This window comes from Haliotis cracherodii, unplaced genomic scaffold, assembly GCF_022045235.1.
Source record: "Haliotis cracherodii isolate W230 unplaced genomic scaffold, xgHalCrac1.p SCAF_11, whole genome shotgun sequence".
In the NCBI taxonomy this organism is placed as follows: Eukaryota; Metazoa; Mollusca; class Gastropoda; order Lepetellida; family Haliotidae; genus Haliotis; species Haliotis cracherodii.
Window position 1 is genome coordinate 17,292,539 of NW_027266266.1, and position 24,181 is coordinate 17,316,719.

Genomic DNA, 24,181 nt, shown 5'->3' on the forward strand with positions numbered 1-24,181 from the left:
TTTGTTAACTTTCAATGTTGAATACATGTACGTTGTATACACACAGTCATCATATTCCATTTTATTTTGAAATGTACTTTAAATAGACCATAATGGTAAATTTTCTTAACTTCTTTCTTGTTTAACGCCGCTCTCAGCAATATTCAAACTACATGACGGCAGTCTGGACCAGACACATTCCTCAGTCAAAATATATTTTCTTCGGTAAACGTTGGACACGCGGCTCATTTTTATAATTTATTACATGACGTGCAGAATACATTATGTCCCTAGAATTGTTTTATGTTAGAGCAAAGCGCGACAAAGGCAGAGAGCTAGATTTAAGTACACGTTCCGCTTCTTGTGGCCCCAAAAGATAAATTTTATTCTTACTGGGATGAAGGCAATATGTTTCTTGTATATAGTTTTTACTTAACTGTTTATATGCAGATCAAAGTAGTAGGAAGTGATATCCGTCCTCTATATAACTATAATTAAAACATTTACATAATCGATCACTTTGTGGTACATTAACAGATCTTCTAGTTTCAATACGCAATTAGCGGAAAACACAATGAAATTGTGCCAGCACCGCTTTAGCTTTCTTGGCAGCCATACAATTGAGGGCCACCTATAAATAGCTATGTATGTATACAAAGAGCAATCTGACATCCCCTTTCAGGTCAGCTATGTTCGGTGGTGACGTGTTCACTATTAGCAATGGCGGCGACGAACAGATCGTTCGGGTCTGCGGATTATGCTGTTTTTGTTATATCTCTGGTGATGTCAGCTGGTATTGGCATATTCTATGCCTTAAAAGGAGGACGACAGAAAACGACAGGAGAGTTCTTGATGGGAAACAGAGATCTGCAAATACTGCCGGCATCAGTGTCAATTCTGGTGTCCTTCCTCTCGGCGATCACCATCCTCGGCACAGCGGCAGAGATGTATACCAATGGAACGGAGTACTTCCTATACGTGTTTGGAATGGTCTTTGGTATCGTCCTGGCAACCGTGTTGTACATCCCCTTGTTCTACCCTCATGGCTTTACAAGTTCTTTTGAGGTTTGAGATTAAATCGTTTTCCACTATTTCGTCGACGGTTACATGGTATTCATTCTCGTTTGTATATCGTTTTTACAGCGGAAGCATGTTGTTTAATGCTGAGGAGTGACCTATGCCTGTAAGAGACGACGGAGAGGATCAGTTGACCAGGTCCGTGACGTGGTAGATTGCGTGTCATCATGCGCAGCGGCGTTGGACATTGCTCATAATATCTATCACTGGTTTGTCTGGTCCAGACTCGCTTATTAACAGCCGCTGTTATAAAGCGGCGTACAGCATGCATTAATAAAGTCTTGTTACACAAAATATTGGACTGTCAGCAAAAACAGTTAAGACAGTAATGCTAGCTACTGGGACATAAAACAACATTCATTCGCACACTTCTCAAACAGGATTCGACCTTCTTTGCAGTATTTGGAGAAGAGGTTCAAGTCTAGAGCGGCCAAACTAACTGGCACTGCTATAACTATATTCCAACAGGTATGTACACTGTCAAAAACAATCTTCAAGCGTCAAGTTGTAGGCTTATAAAGGGGATAATACGGTACGCTTGATTTAACCCCTGTGGCCGAAAGGAAAGTGGTTGACGGTCACACAAAGGGTACATCAAACCGTATTGCCCGAGCGATAATGCCACAAAGAAATAATCTCACCACCACATTACCGGGTGAGAATGGTTAATGTTTAGGCTCTGGGCATAACGTGCATCATGAGTCAACGTCAATGTACATTACGCTACGTCGTACATGTCGCTGTAAAGAGCTTAAATTGCTGGGATTCCTGGGATCGGATAGAGTTCGGCAAATATCTGTTACCATGACTGCAGGTTAATTTCTCTTCCAGGTGTACACTGCTGTAGCGGGGTATATGGAAATTTATCAAAGCATTATTGACCAATAAAATTCAAGTAAGAGGCGACTAACTGCATCGTGCGTAGATCGATGTTCATGATGTCAATCTCTGTGTTGTCAGGTCCAGGGCCCCGTTCCACAAAACAATCTTAGCGCTAAGACGATCGCAACTCCTATCTTTAACATAGACTCCCGACACTCGTAACACTAAGATCGCTTTGTGGAACAGGCCCCAGATTTGAGTATTTACAGACCGCCGTAATATAGATGGATTATTGCGGCGTTAAACAACAAACAAACAAACATACGTACAAACAATCTTCTGATAAACTGGATCATTGCAAAAGGATACCTGAATGCTATGGCCCCAATTCAGGGGATTGCAGAGCCATAAATGTGGGTGAATAAGGGCTACATTTGGACTTGATCTAGCTCCGAAGAACTATTGGATTAAAGAAAAAATAAATTGTTTAATTCGATTATCCGATTTCAGATAATCTACATGGGGATTGCTTCGTATGCGCCTTCCACTGCCTTGGAAGCAGGTAATTGATCTGATGTAACATACTGCAACAGTCTCTCTGTGTAGCTGTTACAATTTGTAGCTCACCACTAGTCTAGCATACGGTTGGTTGTTTTGTTGTTTTACGCCGCACCCAGCAAAATTCCAGCTATATCACGGCGGTCTGTAAATAATCAACTCGATTGCTGAGTGGGTTAGATCGCTGACTTTGTGTGCTGGCGATCAGGTGCGTCACACTGGCAGTGTGGGTTCGAATCCCGGATGGGTCTGAACCCCCAAAAGGACTTGAATCTGTACTTTACTCAGAGAGTGTTATCCCAAATACAACATTTGTTAAATTCATTTTTATTGAACTTTATATGAAGCACACTTTTTTTCCGTTTATGTACATGAGACTTTCACATTGCAGTAACAGGATTCCCAGTCTGGGCGGCTATCGTTGTTGTGGGTGCAGTCTCCAGCTTCTACACGGTACTGGTACGTATTTCAAAACACAAACTGTCTGATCAGCACTTGTAGGTGAGCTAAAGCTAACCTTGCTTCACTCGTTGTCAGTAAATCAAAACATTCCAGCTATTTCATGGCGGCCTGTACATAATCGAACGAGCAAACCAATGGATACCGTGACGATGACTCCCCAGGGGTGTGTAGCGAGGCCATTTTCAAGTGAGCCAAAATTGAAGATGTCGAGTATCAAGGATGTTGCGGCTCCCGAGAACGCTACTGGGGTATATCTGAGCACATAGTCTGCGTCTTGGGGGTATTTCCCCAATTTCAGAAGTTTTACTTTGTTTAATGTTGTAGTGTTGAACATTGGCATCTGACGTATTAACCTCTTGACAATGTAATGTAGTGTCCCCTTGATGCAGGGCAATTACTCGAGCGGCTGTACCGATCGATCACCGCGAAAGGCGGCCATTGACAAAGATGTTTTTGTGCTTCAAATCAATACTAGAAAACTAATGTGCAGACAGTTGCCCTTTTGCCTATGTGGTAGTTACGAGAATCATAAGTAGTCACAATCAGCCATTGTACCCACCCGATCCTCATTTCTGTCGGCTTTTACAAGTGTGGAGTTCGTAGCTATTCTTCCCCGTAATCCCAACTAAGAAATTGGGTTTTTAAAAAATAAAGTTTATGCTTCTCATTACCTAAATAATCGTCTCTATTTCTACTGTTTTAACAATATGATAATTATTATCATTACAATCTAGGGTGGGCTTAAGGCTGTGGTATGGACGGACCTGTTCCAGTCGCTGGTTATCGTGAGCGGTCTACTCGCTGTTGTGATTCAGGTAAGAAGCAAGGATTTGGTTCAGGATGAAGCGGCCTACTGGGCAATATCACATAAAACATTTCAGTCACAACAAGAAATTTGTATTTTACAAGTCCATATGTTATTCACACACCTACACACACACGCACGCGAGCACTCATGCACGCAAACACACACACGAACAAAAGCAACACACACAAAACAGGCAAGAGAGTTAACTGACTTTAAAAGTCGAACTAGGCTGGAATTCATGGGCTCGGTGGTAGCGCCACCAGTGGTTATTACGAGTAATGTCCCTTCTAAGCCTCTCCTATGGACCAATCAGATTCTCTCTCGTATCATTTGCATTTGCTTCAAACAAGATTGCGGCGCCCATTCAAGACGATCTAATCGATAAAAAAGATCTATATTGTGACAAAATGGGTCTTACATCGCAAAGTGCATCAAATCACGTGAGCACCATGATTAAAAACATGAAAAGATTTGGAAAATATCTGTTTGCAACGAGTTGGCGGTGCACAACCTTTGCAAATTCTGCTATCGACCGAAATCTGCACGACAGTTAATGAACCGGATTTCGATTTCGTTGCGCTGTTTTGATTGGACTATGTATAGACTCGTTAATCCAGACAAAATCTAACTCCATAATACCAGCCTAGTTCGGCAAGGGTTGAACCTGGACTTTTGTAGTCAGTTAACTCTCTTGCCTTGGGAAGATGCGATTATTCAGAGTAGTATTTATTTTCAATGTATTATAACACCCTGGACCCATTCGCCGCCATAGCTTCGTGTTGAGACCGGTTCGAGTGACACGACGCTAAGTATTGCCGTCTGAGGGCTCCCTTCCCCATGTCCCCATCTTTCCAGCTAAAAGTTCAGTTTCAACAGCCTTCTAAATTATTATTTCGAAAGCTGATCTGTGCCGAACTCACTTTCAGAAGAGGAATTTTGATTGCTTGTTGATCATCAATCTCGGGTCACTATACACGTACATGTGTAAGTTCCTCTCTCCATCACCCTTGAATACATAAAGCCTCTGTTGTGTAATTGTTATGTTTAAACAACCAATCCATCCATGGCCTGGTTTCTGAGAGCGGTAAATCAGCGAGTGCGCAGACCAATGGACGCTGAGAATACAACGGCAACACGTCGCCTGCAACCCGTGAAGATCCGGGATAGACTAGGTCTTCAGCAATCCATGCTTGCCGTAAAAGGTGACCATGCTTGTCGTAAGAGGCGACTAACGGGATCGGGTGGTCAGGCTCGCTGACTTGGTTGATGCATGTCATCGATCCCAATTGCGTGGATTGATGCTCATGATGTCAATCACTGGATTGTCTGGTCCAGACTCTATTATTCAGAGACCGCCTTCATATAGCTGGAATATTGCTGAGTGTGGCGTTAAACAACAAAACAACCAACGTGCAACAGCCTTGCTGCTATCTACTCTACACATTGCTCCAGGCAGCAGTAGGGTTCGCACAAAGTTCATGCATGGCGTTGGGCTCATTTATCTTCCGTCAAGCGTGACTGACAACAGACACAAGTCGCTGTTACACGACAATGCGGCAGTATGTATTCACGGATGATGGAGGAACGCTGTGAATACAAACCCGGAAGTATTGACGAGAGTTGAACGAGAGAAAATCTGCGCTAAATGTGTTGGCGAAACGGGAGACGGATATACCATATCTCCTCTATTAAACGCCCGGCAGTTTATTTCTTTCAGCCATTATTTACCGCATGTAATCAAAAAGATAATAAAGGGACAATTCCGTTCTTAAAAACTATCCGGGGTTTATTCGAGGTCCGGCGTTCGAGGAAATACGGTATGCATGGTGACGTCGATTCTGAAACGAAGCGTTGATGGCCATGGGTATATAATACAAGTATATAATCATATCCCAGGGGTATGATACACTATATTTTCCGCCAGGTTCTGTAAATTCTCATCCTCCGATATATGTCTTATTTGGTGTCAAATAGGGCACCATGCTTGTTGGCGGCGTCGGAGAAGTTTGGCGGATCAACAACGCCTGGGGAAGAATTAACTTCTTTGAGTAAGTTAAAAATAATAGCTCTACATTGTCCTTCAAATAAGTGAGCTGATGGTCTGATTGTAATGAGATTGCTACTGTCTTGGCCTTCACAATACAAGTTTTGCCTAATGAGATTGCTGCTGTCTTGGCCTTCACTACACAAGTTTTACCTAATGAGATTGCTGCTGTCTTGGCCTTCACCAATCCCAGTTTTACCTAATGAGATTGCTGCTGTCTTGGCCTTCACAAATCCCAGTTTTTCCTAATGAGATTGCTGCTGTCTTGGCCTTCACTACACCAGTTTTACCTCATGAGATTGCTGCTGTCTTGGCCTTCATTACACAAGTTTTACCTTATGAGATTGCTGCTGTCTTGGCCTTCACTATACCAGTTTTACCTCATGAGATTGCTACTGTCTTGGCCTTCACTACGCAAGTCTTACCTAATGAGATTGCTACTGTATTGGCCTCCATTTTCACCAGTTTTACCTAATGAGATTGCTACTGTCTTGGCCTTCACTACACCAGTTTTACCTAATGAGATTTCTGCTGTCTTGGCCTTCACTACACCAGTTTTACCTTATGAGATTGCTACTCTATTGGCCTCCATTTTCACCAGTTTTACCTAATGAGATTGCTGCTGTCTTGGCCTTCACCAATCCCAGTTTTGCCTAATGAGATTGCTGCTGTCTTGGCCTTCACTACACAAGTTTTACCTTATGAGATTGCTACTGTCTTGGCCTTCATCAATCCCAGTTTTACCTAATGAGATTGCTGCTGTCTTGGCCTTCACTACACAAGTTTTACCTTATGAGATTGCTACTGTATTGGTCTTCACTACATAAGTTTTACTTTAAGAAATTGCTGCTGTCTTGGCCTTCACTACACCAGTTTTACCTAATGAGATTGCTGCTGTCTTGGCCTTCACTACACAAGTTTTACCTAATGAGATTGCTACTGTCTTGGCCTTCACTATACCAGTTTTACCTAATGAGATTGCTGCTGTCTTGGCCTTCACTACACAAGTTTTACCTAATGAGATTGCTACTGTATTGGTCTTCACTACACAAGTTTTACTTTAAGAAATTGCTGCTGTCTTGGCCTTCACTACACCAGTTTTACCTAATGAGATTGCTACTCTATTGGCCTCCATTTTCACCAGTTTTACCTAATGAGATTGCTGCTGTCTTGGCCTTCACTACACCAGTTTTACCTAATGAGATTGCTACTGTCTTGGCCTTCACCAATCCCAGTTTTACCTAATGAGATTGCTACTGTCTTGGCCTTCACTATACCAGTTTTACCTAATGAGATTGCTACTGTCTTGGCCTTCACCAATCCCAGTTTTACCTTATGAGTTGCTACTGTCTTGGCCTTCACCAATCCCAGTTTTACCTTATGAGTTGCTACTGTCTTGGCCTTCAATCATTCCAGTTTTGTGACCTCAAGAAGCGGAAATCGGTGTCCCCTCAACAGTGGTCACAGTGATTCTAAACATGGCCGCCACGACAGCCATATTGTATTCTACCCGGGATCTTCACGGTTCCAAAAGAAATGTGTGGACTAAGGCATTATAACAGTGATGTAAAACGAACATATTTCAAGGTCTTCAGCAACCCATGCTTGCTGTAATAGGCGACTAACGGGTTTGGGGTGTCACTAGATTGTGTGGTCCATATTCGATTATTTATGGCCGTCATATAGCTAGAATATTGCTGAGCGGAGCGTTGTACCAAGAAACAAAACTAACAAATTCTATACTTATTAGCAGTAAAATCTCTACCCTTGTCCAAAGCAGACGAAATTCAAAATTAACTTTAACGTTTTTAGAAAATCAGTAAATGCCCTATCACTTGATTGTTTGGTTTGTTTACATGTCGCCGTCGCTTGGCAGGAACACTGTTGTGTTTAGTCGGACAACAAACACATACTCCTTTTTGCAAATTGTGTGAGTGGCGGGTGCTTCTTGTTGAGCAGGACCTGCTTACCCTTTTCACTTGGTGACATCACTGATTTTCAGTGATCCATTCATATAATTTTCACTGCTATTTTTCCTTTTACGCACAATGGAATCTGTTTCGGCAGAAAGTCGTTTCGTATTTGTGTAAACTTGTTTCTATCGCTGTAGTTTCGACCCCTCTCCGACAACCCGGCATACATTCTGGTCTCTAGTTGTTGGGGGAACCATAGCCTGGACCGGAACTTATGGAGTCAATCAGGCAAGCATACAACGCTTCTGTGCTGTGCCTACACTGCAGAAAGCCCGGATGTAAGTTTGAACTGAGGGCAGATAGGAAACAGTGTAAAGTTAAAAACGATTTTTTTCAAATTTTGCAATATACTCCCTCACCCCAATGAAAAGCTGGTTGTGAAAATGTTCAGATTAATTTGAATCATATATCGCAAAAAATGATAAAACTCAGTCTGGCTTCTTACCCAAGACAAGGGAGTTAACCGATAATAAAGGTCCAATTTCTACCCTCGTCGAACTAGGCTGGAATTTCGTGACTCGATCGTAGCGCCAGTTACGAATTATGTCACTTCTATGTCCATCTTATTAACCAATCAAATTCCACCTCTCTTTTCACTTACATTTTCTTCAAACAAAATGGCGGCGTCGAAATCTGCACGGGTTTCGCAAACGTTGTTAATGAACCCAATGTCGATTTCGTTCCGCGATTTTGATTGGACTTTACATAAACTCGTTAGTCCAATCAAAATACACACTCCATAATTTCCGCCTAGTTCGGATCGCTGACTTGGTTGATGCATGTCAACGTATCCAAATTGCGTGGATCGGTGCTCATGACATCATTCACTGGATTGTCTGGTTCAGATTCAATTATCTACAGATCGCCATCATATAGCTGGAATTACTGAGTATGGCGTTAAACAACAAACAAATAAACTATGTTTAAACCGACGTGCTACAGCTGGAATAATGTGACTGCAACGTTACGCAACGCACAAACACACCACCTACTGTCCCCCTCTTCAGATCACTGATGCTCAACGCTGCTGGAGTGCTGATCCTGCTGACCATTCTGTGCCTGGCAGGGATCACCATCTTTGCCTACTACGCCATTAGAGGCTGTGACCCTTTGTCAGCTAAATACATCGGAAATTCCAACCAGGTACATTGTGTTTCAAGTGTTCGATTCTCAAAATAGGTACACGGTGTGAAGTCAGTTTCTGTTGTACCTCGTGGTGTGGCTGAAATATTGCGAACTGCGGCGTAAATCCATACTCACTCACTCGCTCCAACCATATCACCAAAGGAGAGTGAGTGAGTAAGTTTAACTCCGCTTTTAACAGTATTCCAGTTATATCACGGCGTGTCAGCTAAATGTGGGAGGAAAGCCTGAAGCAATGCAGGTCTCGGACGTTTACCACTTCTGTGAAACCCACGAGCACGGGTATGGTGCTGACAAACCTAGAAACATAATCCGGGTGAACCGGGATTCGAACGCACAACCATAGGTTTCTGGCGTGTCCAAGGGACGCAACTCTGCACAGTGAATCGTTGCGCCTTAAACGACTGGGTCACGCTGCCCCCACCAAAGGAGAGACTGTGTTCCAGTCGAGATCTGTACAATAGGGAGCACTATCAAGAACTTACACAAAATAATTGCTTTGACTTAAGGCACAATTCCTTAGACTTAAGGCACAAACTTGTCGTAAGAGGCGACTAACGAGATCGGGTGGTCAGGCTCGCTGACTTGGTTGACGCATGTCATCGATCTCAATTGCGTGGATCGATGCTCATGATGTCAATCACTGGATTGTCTTGTCCAGATTCGATTATTTACAGACAACCTTCATATAGCTGGAATATTGCTGAGTGTGGCGTTAAACAACAAACCAACTAAGGCATAAACTCGCACTTAAACTCTGAAATATCTACTATTAGACAGGCTGTGGGGATAATGCATCAGATCGAGACAGTCAAGGTGCTGATGGAGATTTCTTTGTGTACTGTTTGACCCCAGCTTTTGCCGTACTTCGTGATGGAGGTGCTGGACTACCCTGGAGTGCCTGGATTGTTCATCGCCTGTTTGTTCAGTGGGACGCTAAGGTATGTTTCATTGTGTTCAGAGGGGGCACGGGGGGCCTAGTCGTCTAAGGCGCCGCGATTCGCTGTGCAGAATTGCGTCCCTTAGACATGCCAGAAACCTATGATTGTGGGGTCGAATCCCGGTTCACCCCGATTATGTTTCTAGGTTTGTCAGCACCATACCCGTGCTCGTGGGTTTCACCGAAGTGGTAAACGTCTGAGACCTGCATCACTTCGGGCTTTCCTCCTTCATTAAGCTGACACGCCGTGATATAACTGGAATACTGTTAAAAGCGGCGTTAAACTCACTCACTCACTCATTGTGTTCAGTGTACTCTCAGTAGACACTTGACTACAGTTTCTAAATCCAACGATATTGCCCAAACGGCTTTTCTGTTCAGAATCATAATCTGCCCCTGTGACGAGTGACCTCGGGCATGACAGCAGGTAAATAATTCAGCTATCAAGATTACCGAGCTAATCGATTAGTTTTGTCGATTGTTAGGGGAATAGGGTGTATAGTATGGTGCCCTTCTTCACTTAATCACTCTACCTATGACTGTGGGTTCGAATCCCGGTTCGACCCGATTATGTTTCTAGGTTTGTCAGCACCATACCCGTGCTCGTGGGTTTCACCGAAGTCGTAAACGTCTCAGGCCTGCATCACTTCGGGCTTTCCTCCCATATTAAGCTGACACGCCGTGATACAACGGGAATACTGTAAAAAGCGGCGCTAAACCCAACTCACTCACTCGCTCACATTTAATCACTGCGTAATGTATTCTCGGTTGTGATGGAAAACATAGACGTTGGGCGTTAGGTAGACTGGTGGTTATAGCGTTGGCTCGTCTCACCGAAGAACCGGGTTCTTTTCCATTAATGGGTACTTTGCATCTAGGATTCTGTTTTCTATGTTGTTATATGGGCACGAACACACAATGCCATTTAGAAAGTGGTCAAATGTAACAAATGTTATATTTGGTACAGTGTATAACACTTTTCTCAGTGGAAACCTCGATGGCTCAGTGGATTATACCTCTGACTGTGTGTGCTGGCGACCAGGTGCCTCTGCCTCTGCCTCTGGAAGTGTGGGTTCGAATCCCGAATGGGTAATAGAAAAGTAATAGAATCTGTACTTTACTAAGGAAGTGTTATCCCATATTTAGCATCTTTTTGTATTATTTGGGTGTTTTCATATTATCCTGACATAGGTCGACTTTCTGTCATCTTGGCCCGTATTGGCATGTCTATACATATTACAAAACGTTGATTAATAGAAGACTGTTTAAGTTGAATACCGTCTAACCAAATACACGAAGGACATTCTTTGTGTCCCCGCTGCAAAATGACCGATTGTTGCTTTCGTTAAAATTCACTTTTACTAGTCTGATCCAGACAACAACGCGTGAGCTCGATAAAGCGAATAATTGTTTGCCTGTCTTAGTAAACCAGTACACCTATTGTTTGCCTGTTGTAGCACCGTGTACACGTGTCTTAGTAAACCAGTAAACCTATTGTTTGCCTGTTGTAGCACCGTGTACACGTGTCTTAGTAAACCAGTACACCTATTGTTTGCCTGTCGTAGCACCGTGTACACGTGTCTTAGTAAACCAGTACACCTATTATTTGCCTGTCGTAGCCCCGTGTCAACGTGTCTTAATACATATTACACCTATTGTTTGCCTGTTGTAGAACCGTGTCCTCGTGTCTTAGTAAACCAGTACTCCTATTGTTTGCCTGTTGTAGCACCGTGTCAACGTGTCTTAGTTAACAAGTACACCTATTGTTTGCCTGTTGTAGCACTGTGTACACGTGTCTTAGTAAACCAGTACACCTATTGTTTGCCTGTCGTAGGACCGTGTCCTCGTGTCTTAGTAAACCAGTACTCCTATTGTTTGCCTGTTGTAGCACCGTGTCAACGTGTCTTAGTTAACAAGTACACCTATTGTTTGCCTGTTGTAGCACTGTGTACACGTGTCTTAGTAAACCAGTACACCTATTGTTTGCCTGTCGTAGGACCGTGTACACGTGTCTTAGTAAACGAGTACACCTCTTGTTTGCCTGTCGTAGCACCGTGTACACATGTCTCAGAAAACCAGTACACCTATTGTTTGCCTGTTGTAGCACCGTGTACACGTGTCTTAGTAAACCAGTACACCTATTGTTTGCCTGTCGTAGCACCGTGTCCTCGTGTCTTAGTAAACCAGTACACCTATTGTTTGCCTGTTGTAGCACCGTGTACACGTGTCTTAGCAAACCAGTACACCTATTGTTTGCCTTTTGTAGCACCGTGTCAAAGTGTCTTAGTAAACCAGTACACCTATTATTTGCCTGTCGTAGCACCGTGTCAAAGTGTCTTAGTACACGGTACCTCTCTTGATTGCTTGTTGTAGCACCGTGTACACGTGTCTTAGTAAACCAGTACACCTATGTTTTGCCTGCTGTAGCACCGTGTACACGTGTCTTAGTACACAGTACATCAATTATTTGCCTGTTGTAGCACCGTGTACACGTGTCTTAGTAAACCAGTACACCTATTGTTTGCCTGTCGTAGCACCGTGTCTCCGTGTCTTAGTAGACCAGTACACCTATTGTTTGCCTGTTGTAGCACTGTGTACACGTGTCTTAGTAAACCAGTACACCTATTGTTTGCCTGTCGTAGGACCGTGTACACGTGTCTTAGTAATCCAGTACACCTATTGTTTGCCTGTCGTAGCACCGTGTACACATGTCTCAGAAAACCAGTACACCTATTGTTTGCCTGTTGTAGCACCGTGTACACGTGTCTTAATACATAGTACTCCTATTGTTTGCTTGTTGTAGCACCGTGTACAAGTGTCTAAGTAAACCAGTACACCTATTGTTTGCCTGTTGTAGCACCGTTTCCCCGTGTCTTAGTACACAGTACATCAACTCTTTCCCTTTTGTAGCACCGTGTCCCCGTGTCTTAGTAAACCAGTACACCTATTATTTGCCTTTCGTAGCACGGTGTCAACGTGTCTTAATACATAGTACTCCTTTTGTTTGCTTGTTGTAGAACCGTGTCCTCGTGTCTTAGTAAACCAGTACACCTATTGTTTGCCTGTCGTAGCACCGTGTCCTCGTGTCTTAGTAAACCAGTACACCATTTGTTTGCCTGTCGTAGCACCGTGTCCCCGTGTCTTAGTACACAGTACATCAATTCTTTCCCTTTTGTAGCACCGTGTACACGTGTCTTTGTAAACCAGTACACCTATTGTTTGCCTGTTGTAGCACCGTGTCCACGTGTCTTAGTAGACCAGTACACCTATTGTTTGCCTGTTGTAGCACTGTGTACACGTGTCTTAGTAAACCAGTACACCTATTGTTTGCCTGTCGTAGGACCGTGTACACGTGTCTTAGTAAACCAGTAAACCTATTGTTTGCCTGTCGTAGCACCGTGTCCTCATGTCTTAGTAAACCAGTACACCTATTGTTTGCCTGTTGTAGCACCGTGTCCCCGTGTCTTAGCAAACCAGTACACCTATTGTTTGCCTTTTGTAGCACCGTGTCAAAGTGTCTTAGTAAACCAGTACACCTATTATTTGCCTGTCGTAGCACCGTGTCAAAGTGTCTTAGTACACGGTACCTCTCTTGATTGCTTGTTGTAGCACCGTGTACACGTGTCTTAGTAAACCAGTACACCTATTTTTTGCCAGCTGTAGCACCGTGTACACGTGTCTTAGTACACAGTACATCAATTATTTGCCTGTTGTAGCACCGTGTACACGTGTCTTAGTAAACCAGTACACCTATTGTTTGCCTGTCGTAGCACCGTGTCCTCGTGTCTTAGTAAACCCGTACACCTATTTTTTGCCTGCTGTAGCATCGTGTACACGTGTCTTAGTACACAGTACATCAATTATTTGCCTGTTGTAGCACCGTGTACACGTGTCTTAGTAAACCAGTACACCTATTGTTTGCCTGTCGTAGCACCGTGTCCCCGTGTCTTAGTACACAGTACATCAATTCTTTCCCTTTTGTAGCACCGTGTACACGTGTCTTTGTAAACCAGTACACCTATTGTTTGCCTGTTGTAGCACCGTGTCCACGTGTCTTAGTAGACCAGTACACCTATTGTTTGCCTGTTGTAGCACTGTGTACACGTGTCTTAGTAAACCAGTACACCTATTGTTTGCCTGTCGTAGGACCGTGTACACGTGTCTTAGTAAACCAGTACACCTATTGTTTGCCTGTCGTAGCACCGTGTACACGTGTCTTAGTAAACCAGTAAACCTATTGTTTGCCTGTCGTAGCACCGTGTCCTCGTGTCTTAGTAAACCAGTACACCTATTGTTTGCCTGTTGTAGCACCGTGTCCCCGTGTCTTAGCAAACCAGTACACCTATTGTTTGCCTTTTGTAGCACCGTGTCAAAGTGTCTTAGTAAACCAGTACACCTATTATTTGCCTGTCGTAGCACCGTGTCAAAGTGTCTTAGTACACGGTACCTCTCTTGATTGCTTGTTGTAGCACCGTGTACACGTGTCTTAGTAAACCAGTACACCTATTTTTTGCCAGCTGTAGCACCGTGTACACGTGTCTTAGTACACAGTACATCAATTATTTGCCTGTTGTAGCACCGTGTACACGTGTCTTAGTAAACCAGTACACCTATTGTTTGCCTGTCGTAGCACCGTGTCCACGTGTCTTAGTAAACCAGTACACCTATTGTATGTCTGTTGTAGCACCGTGTTTCCGTGTCTTAGCAAACCAGTACACCTATTATTTGCCTGTTGTAGCACCGTGTACACGTGTCTTAATACATAGTACTCCTATTGTTTGCCTGTTGTAGCACCGTGTCCCCATGTCTTAGCAAACCAGTACACCTATTGTTTGCTTGTTGTAGAACCGTGTCCTCGTGTCTTAGTAAACCAGTACACCTATTGTTTGCCTGTTGTAGCACCGTGTCCCCATGTCTTAGCAAACCAGTACACCTATTGTTTGCCTTTTGTAGCACCGTGTCTCCGTGTCTTAGCAAACCAGTACACCTATTATTTGCCTGTTGTAGCACCGTGTACACGTGTCTTAATACATAGTACTCCTATTGTTTGCCTGTTGTAGCACCGTGTTCACGTGTCTTAGTAAACCAGTACACCTACTGTTTGCCTGTCATAGCACCGTGTCCCCGTGTCTTAGTAAACCAGTACACCTATTGTTTGCCTTTTGTAGCACCGTGTCCTCGTGTCTTAATACATAGTACTCCTATTACTAACCTGTCGTAGGACCGTGTACACGTGTCTTAGTAAACCAGTACACCTATTATTTGCCCGTTGTAGCACTGTGTCAAAGTGTCTTAGTAAACAGTACACCTCTTGATTGCTTGTTGTAGCACCGTGTCCTCTTGTCTTAGTGCCGTCACAGCGGTAGTCTGGGAGGACATGCTGAAACCATTCCTGGAAGACAGGCTCTCTGAAGGGCACAAGACAATAGTGACTAAAATATTGGGTTGGTGTTCAGGATTTCCATTGTATATAAATGTTAACTTTATAGATAAACTAGGTCTCTACAGACACCATATACCAGTATATGGTCTCTGGTTACTGTTAAACTGGGTCTAAAAAGCTATTCCTGTCGTAATATTACCAATAAGGGTTGAATGATCGCGTGGAATAACTTTCGTATGTTTGCTTTTTAGTAATTCTCACTACTTAATAGTCAATTGAAGCCATATGATGCCACAAAATTTTATTGTCGACAAACATACGATATGACGTCATCCATTGTTCATGACGTCACAAATGATTACATGACGTAATTTGAACAATAGGCTGACTTCGGTGAAGTTTATCTGTAGAGGAGAGATTCATACGTTTTTTCTTCATTTTCTCACTCTTGAATGAATTGCCAAGGGCTTGGGAATAATACCATGCATTCACTCGGGAGAGATAATCCGACATTCCTCGTAGCTTGTGGGTTACTCTCGAATTCCTGCACAAACATATACACTGCAATGAGGATAAACATCTTTTGACTAAGATTGTTTAGGCTCACACACTAGATCCTTTTTAGTTGTGACCCTGGCGGTGAATACATTTGACGTGAGTCTTAGATTGTACGAGTATGTAACTGTAGAACTTATTGCTTCTTTGTTCACTTATTGAGGCCCACTCGGTTTATGTCCTTAACTGCATTATGCTCTGGCCTTCAATGGAGTAATGGTATTGCTATTGAACTGCAACTGTAAACAACGCACAGACCAGTTCCTTTGCATAAATGATCTTTCATGACAGCCGATATTTCTTAAAGCTTTAATCATGGTTTACTTAATAAATCCTGACATAATTTGATATCGATCAACGTTACATGATTTTCACCACTACTGCTAGATTGTTGTTATGTGATAGTCACGTGAACTAGTGAAAATAGTGAATCTCGCTCCAATATGGAGTTTTGCCAATGTTGGCCGATGTAATTATGGGATCGAGGTGAGCCGAGTGCCTGACCACCATGCGTGGAAGCACCCCGATCTTTACAGAAAAGAATACTAAATTATTTATCAGTGGCATGAAGTATAACCTTGTGACACTGTCGCCATTGCAATTCCAGTACTGGTATTCGGCGCTGCCGGCACAGCTATGGCTTTTATGGCCAAGAACCTGGGAGGAACCGTGCTTCAGGTTGGTTAAACATTGCGACCTTGTGACCAGGGGCTAATGCTTTTTGTTTCATACAGTGAACCCCCGTTAATTCGGAAACCCGGCTTTCTGGATATTAACTTCTAGGAACTAATGTATTATATACATCTACCTGTACTTTTAAATAATTTGCAATGCCCAATTCATCTGTGACGACGAATGCATTTTGGAATCACCAATGCACCGATACACCCTTGGATATTAACATGAACTCAGTATATGGTGAAATCACTTTATACTTCCCTCATGGGTAGGTCTACTTTATAATGCTTTGGTATGTGGCAAGGTTGTTATCCACATGGTTACGTGTTTTGCTGTACGTACACGTGTGTTGTCAACTGTGTGCACTTTTACCATACTGTTTATCTATTCAGCATAAACGTCAATGAATGTGCGGTAGGTATGTCAGTCTTAGAGTGAAGTTTTTGGATTTTTCATTTTGATTTTCTTTACAGAAACCCATCAGGGCCATATAATTGGAACTCGCGTGATTTAGTGAGTGAGTGAGTGAGTTGGGTTTAACGCCGCCTTTAATAGTATTTCAGTTATATCACGGCGTGTCAGCTTAATGTGGGAGGAAAGCCCGAAGTGATGCAGGTCTCAGACGTTTACCACTTCGGTGGAACCCACGAGCACGAGTATGGTGCTGACAAACCTAGAAACATAATCCGGGCGAACCGGGTTTTCGAAACCACATTTATAGGTTTCTGGCGTGCCCAAGGGACGCAACTCTGCACAGCGAATCGCGGCGCCTTAGACGACTGGGCCACCAGTGCCCCCTCGCGTGATTTAGATCAGTACAGTGTTGATATAACCAGTGCAGACCAACAAATGGTGTTCACGTCCTGGATGTATGGTCATGTTAATTCTAGTTCAAGCGTATTTGACAGGATAAATGCTGTAAATAATAATGCAACTACAGGGACAGTGGGGACACTATTGAGATTGTGATTAAGGTACATTCACTGTTGCACAGGTAAGAAAAGGTTCGGCTTTGTGTTGGAAATAGCAACTCTCTAGCAAAAGAAATACAATTGCTTGAAAACACAATGATATTGGGAAGGAGTGTCGACTTTAGTCATGTAAATAAAAACATTTTCCAAAGTTCCAAATCAAATTTGTTCTCATCTAAAGCACTTGACACCAGATCAAAGTATGGTGTTTAGGAGAACGTTCAATGAATAAATCTTTGAGATCATTTGATTTGCATTCGCTAGTGGATACATTATAAAGTGTTAACAATTTTTCTCAAAAGGGTTTCAATACAAGTCGAGTGGTTACCCAATGAATAGTGAGTGAGTGAGTGTGGTTTTACGCCGCTTGTAGCAATATTCCAGCAATATCACGGCGGGGGACACCGGAAATGGGCTTCACACATTGTACACATGTCGGGATTCGAACCCGGGTCGTCGGCGTGACGAGCGAACGCTTTAACCACAAGGCTACCCGACCGCCCCTACCCAATGAACAGTGACCACTGAACAGTACAGGTTTGTACAGACTTGTTTGATAGGCACTTCTTTAGCGTTGAGGGACGGACAGAGTAGACACAAGTCACGGAAAACAACTTCTTTATTGCACTGTTAAAGCGGCGTTTTGGAATAGATCCTTATACCTTTGTCAAGCAGGATAAAGGTTTGTAATGAAAGGTTGCTACAGCAATACAATAAAGAAGTTGCCATAGTGTGTCTAGTTTCGGGTAGCCTAGTGGTTAAAGCTTTCGCTCGTCACGCCGAAGACCCGGTTTCGATTCCCGACATGGGTACAATGTGTGAAGCCCATTTCTGGTGTCCCCCGCCGTGATATTGCTGGAATATTGCAAATAACGGCGTAAAACAATACTCACTCACTCACCCACTCAACTAAGTTTGTGGCGGTGAAGTGGTCATTGCAAGCAGGTGTGGAGCGTTATTCGAATTCCGGTTCGCCCCGATTATGTTTCTAGGTTTGTCAGCACCATACCCGTGCTCGTGGGTTCCACCGAAGTGGTAAACGTCCGAGACTTGCATCACTTCGGGCTTTCCTCCCACATTAAGCTGACACGCCGTGATATAACTGGAATACTGTTAAAAGCGGCGCTAAATCCAACTCACTCACTCGCTCACATTTAATCACTGCGTAAAGTATTCTGGAATGTGATGGAAAACACAGACGTTGGGCGTTAGGTAGACTGGTGGTTAAAGCGTTGGCTCGACTCACCGAAGACCCGGGTTCTTTTCCCTTCATGGGTACTCTGCATCTTGGAGTCTGTTTTCTATGTTATTATATGGGCACGAACACACAATGCCATTCAGAAAATGTAACAAATATTATATTTGGTACAGTGTATAACACTTTTCTCAGTGGAAACCTCGATGGTTCAGTGGGTTATACCTCTGACTGTGTGCTGGCGATCAGGTGCCTCACTCTGGCAGTGTGGTTTCCAATCCCGGATGGGACTCAACCCAAAAAAGTAATAGAATCTGTTCTTTACTAAGAAAGTGTTATCCAATATATAACATTTTTTTACATTATTTGGGTGTTTTCATATTATCCTGACATAGGTCGACTTTTCATCATTGCATCACTATGTTGTACATAGGCTGCACTCAGTTTTGCCGGTGCTGCTACTGGACCTCTCATGGGGATGTTCGCTCTTGGTGCCTTCTTCCCATGGGCCAACTGGATTGTAAGTCTCTAAAGCTGTTTGTAAAGCAATACAATTATACAAGCGACTTCTCCAAGAACTCCAACGGTCTTTGATTTAAGCTGGAAAATATGTCGGACTCATAGCCTATCCGACCCGTGAAGATCCGGATGAGAATTAGCCTTGTCGTAAGAGGCACCTAACGGGATCGGGTGGTCAGTCTGGTTGATGCATATCATCATAACCCAAATGCATAGATCGATGCTCAATCAGTGGATTGTCTGGTCCAGACTCAATTATTTACAGACCGGCGTCGTATAACTGGAATATTGCTGAGTGCGGCGGTAACCAAAATACAAATGATAGCTTATCCATTATTTCCAAGACTGTATAGACAAGAAATGTTTAGGGATAACTTCCTTGTGGTTTGTAAATGTCTCCCAAAGAATTCAAGACAATATTAGACAACAGATACTTACTTTTTTACGTAAATTTTTTTGGCGGTTTCTGAGGTAGAGAGGGTCATGCTTACCCTTTTCGCGATTCTTTTCACTGTTTTTTCAGTGATCCTTTCATGTAATGTTCATTACTTTTTTGCCATTTACGCTAATCTTGAATCTTGAATCGGTTTCGGTATATAATTCTGTCGTTTACATTTTATATTTAAAAGCCAATTTATGCGTGAAACAGGACTATAGGAAGATGGCAAACAAAAAGTAGCTCTGAACCCGTACGCTATTTCTAAAGGAGTGAGGTAATCCACGTTTGAAGGCAATCATATATCAGTAGTATGTCACAATCTTTTCTTTTGTTCAAACTGAATATTATTGATGTGATGTTTCAGGGAGCGGTTGTTGGGGGAATTTGTGGCCTGGCGTTTCCATTGTGGTTAGGAATTGGAGCATACAGTGTGGTCGGTAGTCCCACCGTCCTAGCCTTCCCAAAAAGCAACTGCAGCGACAGCAACTTCACGACCACCACCATCACCCCATCATACTCAACTAACGTTACAACGTCAGTGACAGACGTTAATACGTGAGTCTGACACCTTCGGTGTCTTTGTTGATATGACAATAAATAAATTGCAAGTTTTACGTTGCATTTTATTGGCTAACCATGCGATTCTATTTTCGTTTATGTTTCAAGAAACCGAAAAATAAATAGGACACGCACACGGACGGACTGTAGTTTCTTGATTGGGTGAAAAAAGAATGGGTGGGACTTGTGCCGCATTATTGTGCGGAACGATGTCATTGCTTCCGTTTTGCTGTCTACAGTGCTTTGAGTGTTAGTGATTAAATAAGCACTCTATTAAGTTGGTATTGTTGAATTTCTTAAAATGAATTGACTTCAATATATTTTTGCGTTTTTGAAGTTAACAGCGAGTTATTCCATGGCATTTGATTCGCTAACCAAGCATTATTTCTGCTGGGTTTTTTTACATTAACTTAAAAGAAAGTATGCCACGCCCATCAGCGGACTATTTTTTCTGTTTGTCTGATAACATCGGGCGGGGCTTAGGTTGTATTATTGCGCAGAACGATGCCTCTGATTTCGTATCGTTGTCAACAAGTTTGTGTGTGTTAATGATAAATTAAGTTTTCCGTGTCTGAGTGGGGTAATTATAACTTGTGAACTTGTTGTTTATGATTAATTTTTTATAAGAATTTACTTGAATATATTTTTCGTTTATTGAGGTATAAACGTAAAAAACTGGTGCACATTTACCTGAACCAACTGCACAGTATGCACACCGGTTTGTAAAACTATACCTCCATTATCACCCCAAAATATTAAAGTCAGTTCCTAGATGAAGCTAACAAATTGAGAGAACTGGACGGAGTTTAACAACAGTTTGATTAATATACAGTGCCTATATTAGATAGTGCCAGTTGTCGCTGATTGGCTGAGAGAGTGAGTTGCACCTGACTTATTGGTAAGAGATAGAAATTTCTAAATGTATTCTGTGCCCCGTTTTCTAGGACATCTCTTTTAATACCCATATCTGTATTCTGTGCCCCGTTTTCTAGGACATCTCTTTTACATACCCATATCATCCAGCAGCGGTTTGACTCTACCGTGGTACACGGCTAATGAATAGTACAGATTGACCAACTTGCAGCGGCCTGGGTGAGCAAGTATAATTTTAGGCCCATTTAGCAATATTCCAGCAATAGGACGGCGGGGGACACCAGAAATGGTCTCCACACATTGTACCCATGTAGGGAATTAAGCCCTGTCCTTCGGCGAGACGAGCGAACACTTTAACCGCAATGCTTCCCGTCTGTTCCAGGAGCGGTCTGACCGGCCTGTACTCCATCTCCTACCTGTGGTACACGCCTATTGGTACTGCAACTGTCATCATAGTCGGGTTGTTGGTCAGCATTCTTTCAGGTGGGTTCCGCACGCTTTTGACTTTGGGAGTGAGACATAATATGATACTTTGTATTCTTAGTATTTTTATGAAGAATCCAAGGCTCCAAGTTTCATTTAACAGCGTTGTTCAATCAGTGAGTGAGTGAGTATGGTTTTACGCCGTTTTTAGCAATATTCCAGCAATATCACGTCCGGGGACACCAGAAATGGGCTTCACACATTGTACCCATGTCGGGAATCGAACCCGGGTCTTCGGCGTGACAAGTGAACGCTTTAACCACTAGGCTACCCGACCGCCCCGTTCAATCAATGAGATTGAGGTACAAACTCTCATATATTTCACAAACTACTTTCGTCTTCATCACAGGAATGAACCGAGTCGGTGACGTCGACACAAAGTACATGGTGCCTTTCTTCGACCGTCTGATTTGCTGTCTCCCTACATCGATCAGCCGAGTCCTCCGGTGTAATCAGGAGTTTGACAGTCCTGAGGTATGTCATTGATGAGGTTGCTGAAGAGACTTGTTGTCGTTGACATGTCGTTGAAATCCTAACCTTTAAATATTTAGAGTACGTCCAACGTAGGTTCTATTTACAATTTAATAGATTGTGAGGGTATCTAGTCGCAGAAATGAACATATTTTACAGAAAAAAAGTTGTTAAATTATCTTAATAAAATGTAATAAAAATGAGCCCCGAGACTAGTAATCGGGACTTGCCCACTATTATAGACCTGCATCGGCTGTATTGGATATATTTGTTTTAGGATCTGTATGACAGACTACTCTCGATTACCCAGTGCGTTAATCATATATGTCCTATATCATAATAGAATGGAGATATAACATACTGGGTAATCGACAGTGGACAAATGCAGGCGACTCTAAGCATCAATATTCTTTGTTTAGATTAGCAAGCTTTAAACTTTTTTTACTTCAGGTTCAGGTTATCGTGGCACACGCATTCCGAGCACTGCTTAGTCCCACAAGGAAGGCTTAAATTATTCTTAATGGTAGTGTCCTGTCCAGAAAGGGAATTGTGTTATGTGTTTGGGTCACGTGATACTTTGGGTCTTCAAGCCAATGGGTATCGCTCGATGCCATCCTTTCATTGCTGTCAACGGACCAAGGAAACAATGGTGCATCGTCTGGCCAACGTCTTGCATCCACGCATCTTGGCGTCATCTTCACATATTTGGTTTCGGGATTGATGATTGATGATTTTGACAAAAGTTGGTTTATAAGTATTTCTTCACGAAGAATCAATATCATTATAATCGGATCTTAGTTCTCGCTACCGCTAAACAAAAATCTGAGGACGTCCCATTACGGGTCACGTCAGAGCGACCTTTCATCCGACCGACCAGAGAGTCGCGTACCAGATCAGGAAAGTTACAGTCGGAAATTGGTTTCTAATCATGCAACCTCGAAAAGGCCATTCCGAACGAACTTTACGGGCTGTGCGACTGATTCCGTCAAAATCATCGTCTATCTCGCGGTTCAATGGAATAAACATTTAAACTGAAAAAGACTTTCCATATATATCCCTTGAAACGTATAGCCATACAATTTCGGCCATCTATTAGACATTCCAGAATGTTCTTTTGTTCTGTTCTCAAATTTTGAATCGAGAACTTTGTCATACTATTTGTCAAACTATTTGTCAAAGCGTAGTCTGGAATGGAAGTCGGGTAGTGAGAACTAAGATCTTGTGTCAATGAGATTAATGAAGAACAGGCCATGTTCGATTATTATTCTGTTTGAAGCTTGTCACCCGAGCAACCTCAAACTGAGACTGGTGTCGGTTAACTTCAACAAATTATTCTAAGACCAGCTTACAAAAAAATAATCCCGACAAACTTTCTGAAAAATTAAGAATAGACATATCATAATGTCATGTACCAAGGACTGTGCCATATACAACCAGCTGAGCACAAATCCGAAAGTATTTCTGAGTTAATCTATTTACACCACTGCTCTGCTTGTTGTCATGGGTGTTCTACTTACTTGTTTTGTGTTCTACTTACTTGTGTTGTGTTCTACTTACTTGTCATGTGTTCTACTTACTTGTCTTTACGTCTCAGGTACTCTGTGCACAAGTGAAAGCATTACAGTCGGCAGAACAAAACATTCAGCTCAAGGTGACTGACCACACATATGATACAAGACTTTGAATAAAAGCCGAGAGTTTTCCGCGAGAACAAACCTTACCATTGTCTAAAAAGAAGAGACAGCCATCCTTGGTTGGAACTGCTCAAAGACACTTTGTCTTCGTGAAACTTCATCCAGGTGTTACCATTCCAAGAGAAATCTGGATTACCGGATCATGTGGGTGGACTATGTTGATTAATGTTGCCTTTATACATACAACTAGAAAAAAAATGACTATAACCATTTAAAAAACTTGTATTAATTTTTTTAAAGTGAAATACAGTCAACTACGTTTATAACGAACTCAAAGGGACCACTTATTTTAATTCGTTATTACCGTAGTTCGTTATAAGCATATGTGTAACATGTACACACAAAATGGACGGGACCAAGAAACAGTTCGTTATATCAGGAGGTTCGTTATAAGCGTGTTCGTTATAAACGTAGTTTACTGTACTCACATTAAAATGCAAAAACTAGTCCCCAAAAGACCATGGGACTTACACGCAATGTTAAATTTGTATTAAATGTGTTCAACTCGTGACATGGGTTGTATGTATTGAGTTTATTTTTGAAAAAACTCAAGTAT

General features: G+C 42.5%; 1 protein-coding gene across 3 annotated transcripts; it reads left to right on the forward strand.

Annotated features, from left to right (window-relative positions):
* Positions 1 to 699: 699 nt before the first annotated feature.
* Positions 700 to 24,181, forward strand: LOC139455477 (sodium-coupled monocarboxylate transporter 1-like). Of its 3 annotated transcripts, none has more exons than XM_071237027.1 (16): positions 700 to 1,044; positions 1,456 to 1,524; positions 2,389 to 2,440; positions 2,828 to 2,895; positions 3,633 to 3,713; positions 5,681 to 5,754; positions 7,861 to 8,001; positions 8,731 to 8,866; positions 9,722 to 9,807; positions 15,135 to 15,250; positions 16,352 to 16,422; positions 19,022 to 19,108; positions 19,911 to 20,101; positions 21,360 to 21,460; positions 21,810 to 21,934; positions 23,526 to 24,181. In XM_071237027.1, the coding sequence occupies exons 1-16, from the start codon at positions 700 to 702 to the stop codon at positions 23,613 to 23,615; spliced, it is 1,833 nt and encodes a 610-aa protein (XP_071093128.1). In that variant the 3' UTR covers positions 23,616 to 24,181. The 3 variants fall into 3 exon arrangements, with proteins under 3 accessions (XP_071093128.1, XP_071093129.1, XP_071093130.1); XM_071237028.1 differs by having other exon boundaries at positions 710 to 1,044; positions 15,156 to 15,250; XM_071237029.1 differs by lacking the exon at positions 1,456 to 1,524 and having other exon boundaries at positions 710 to 1,044.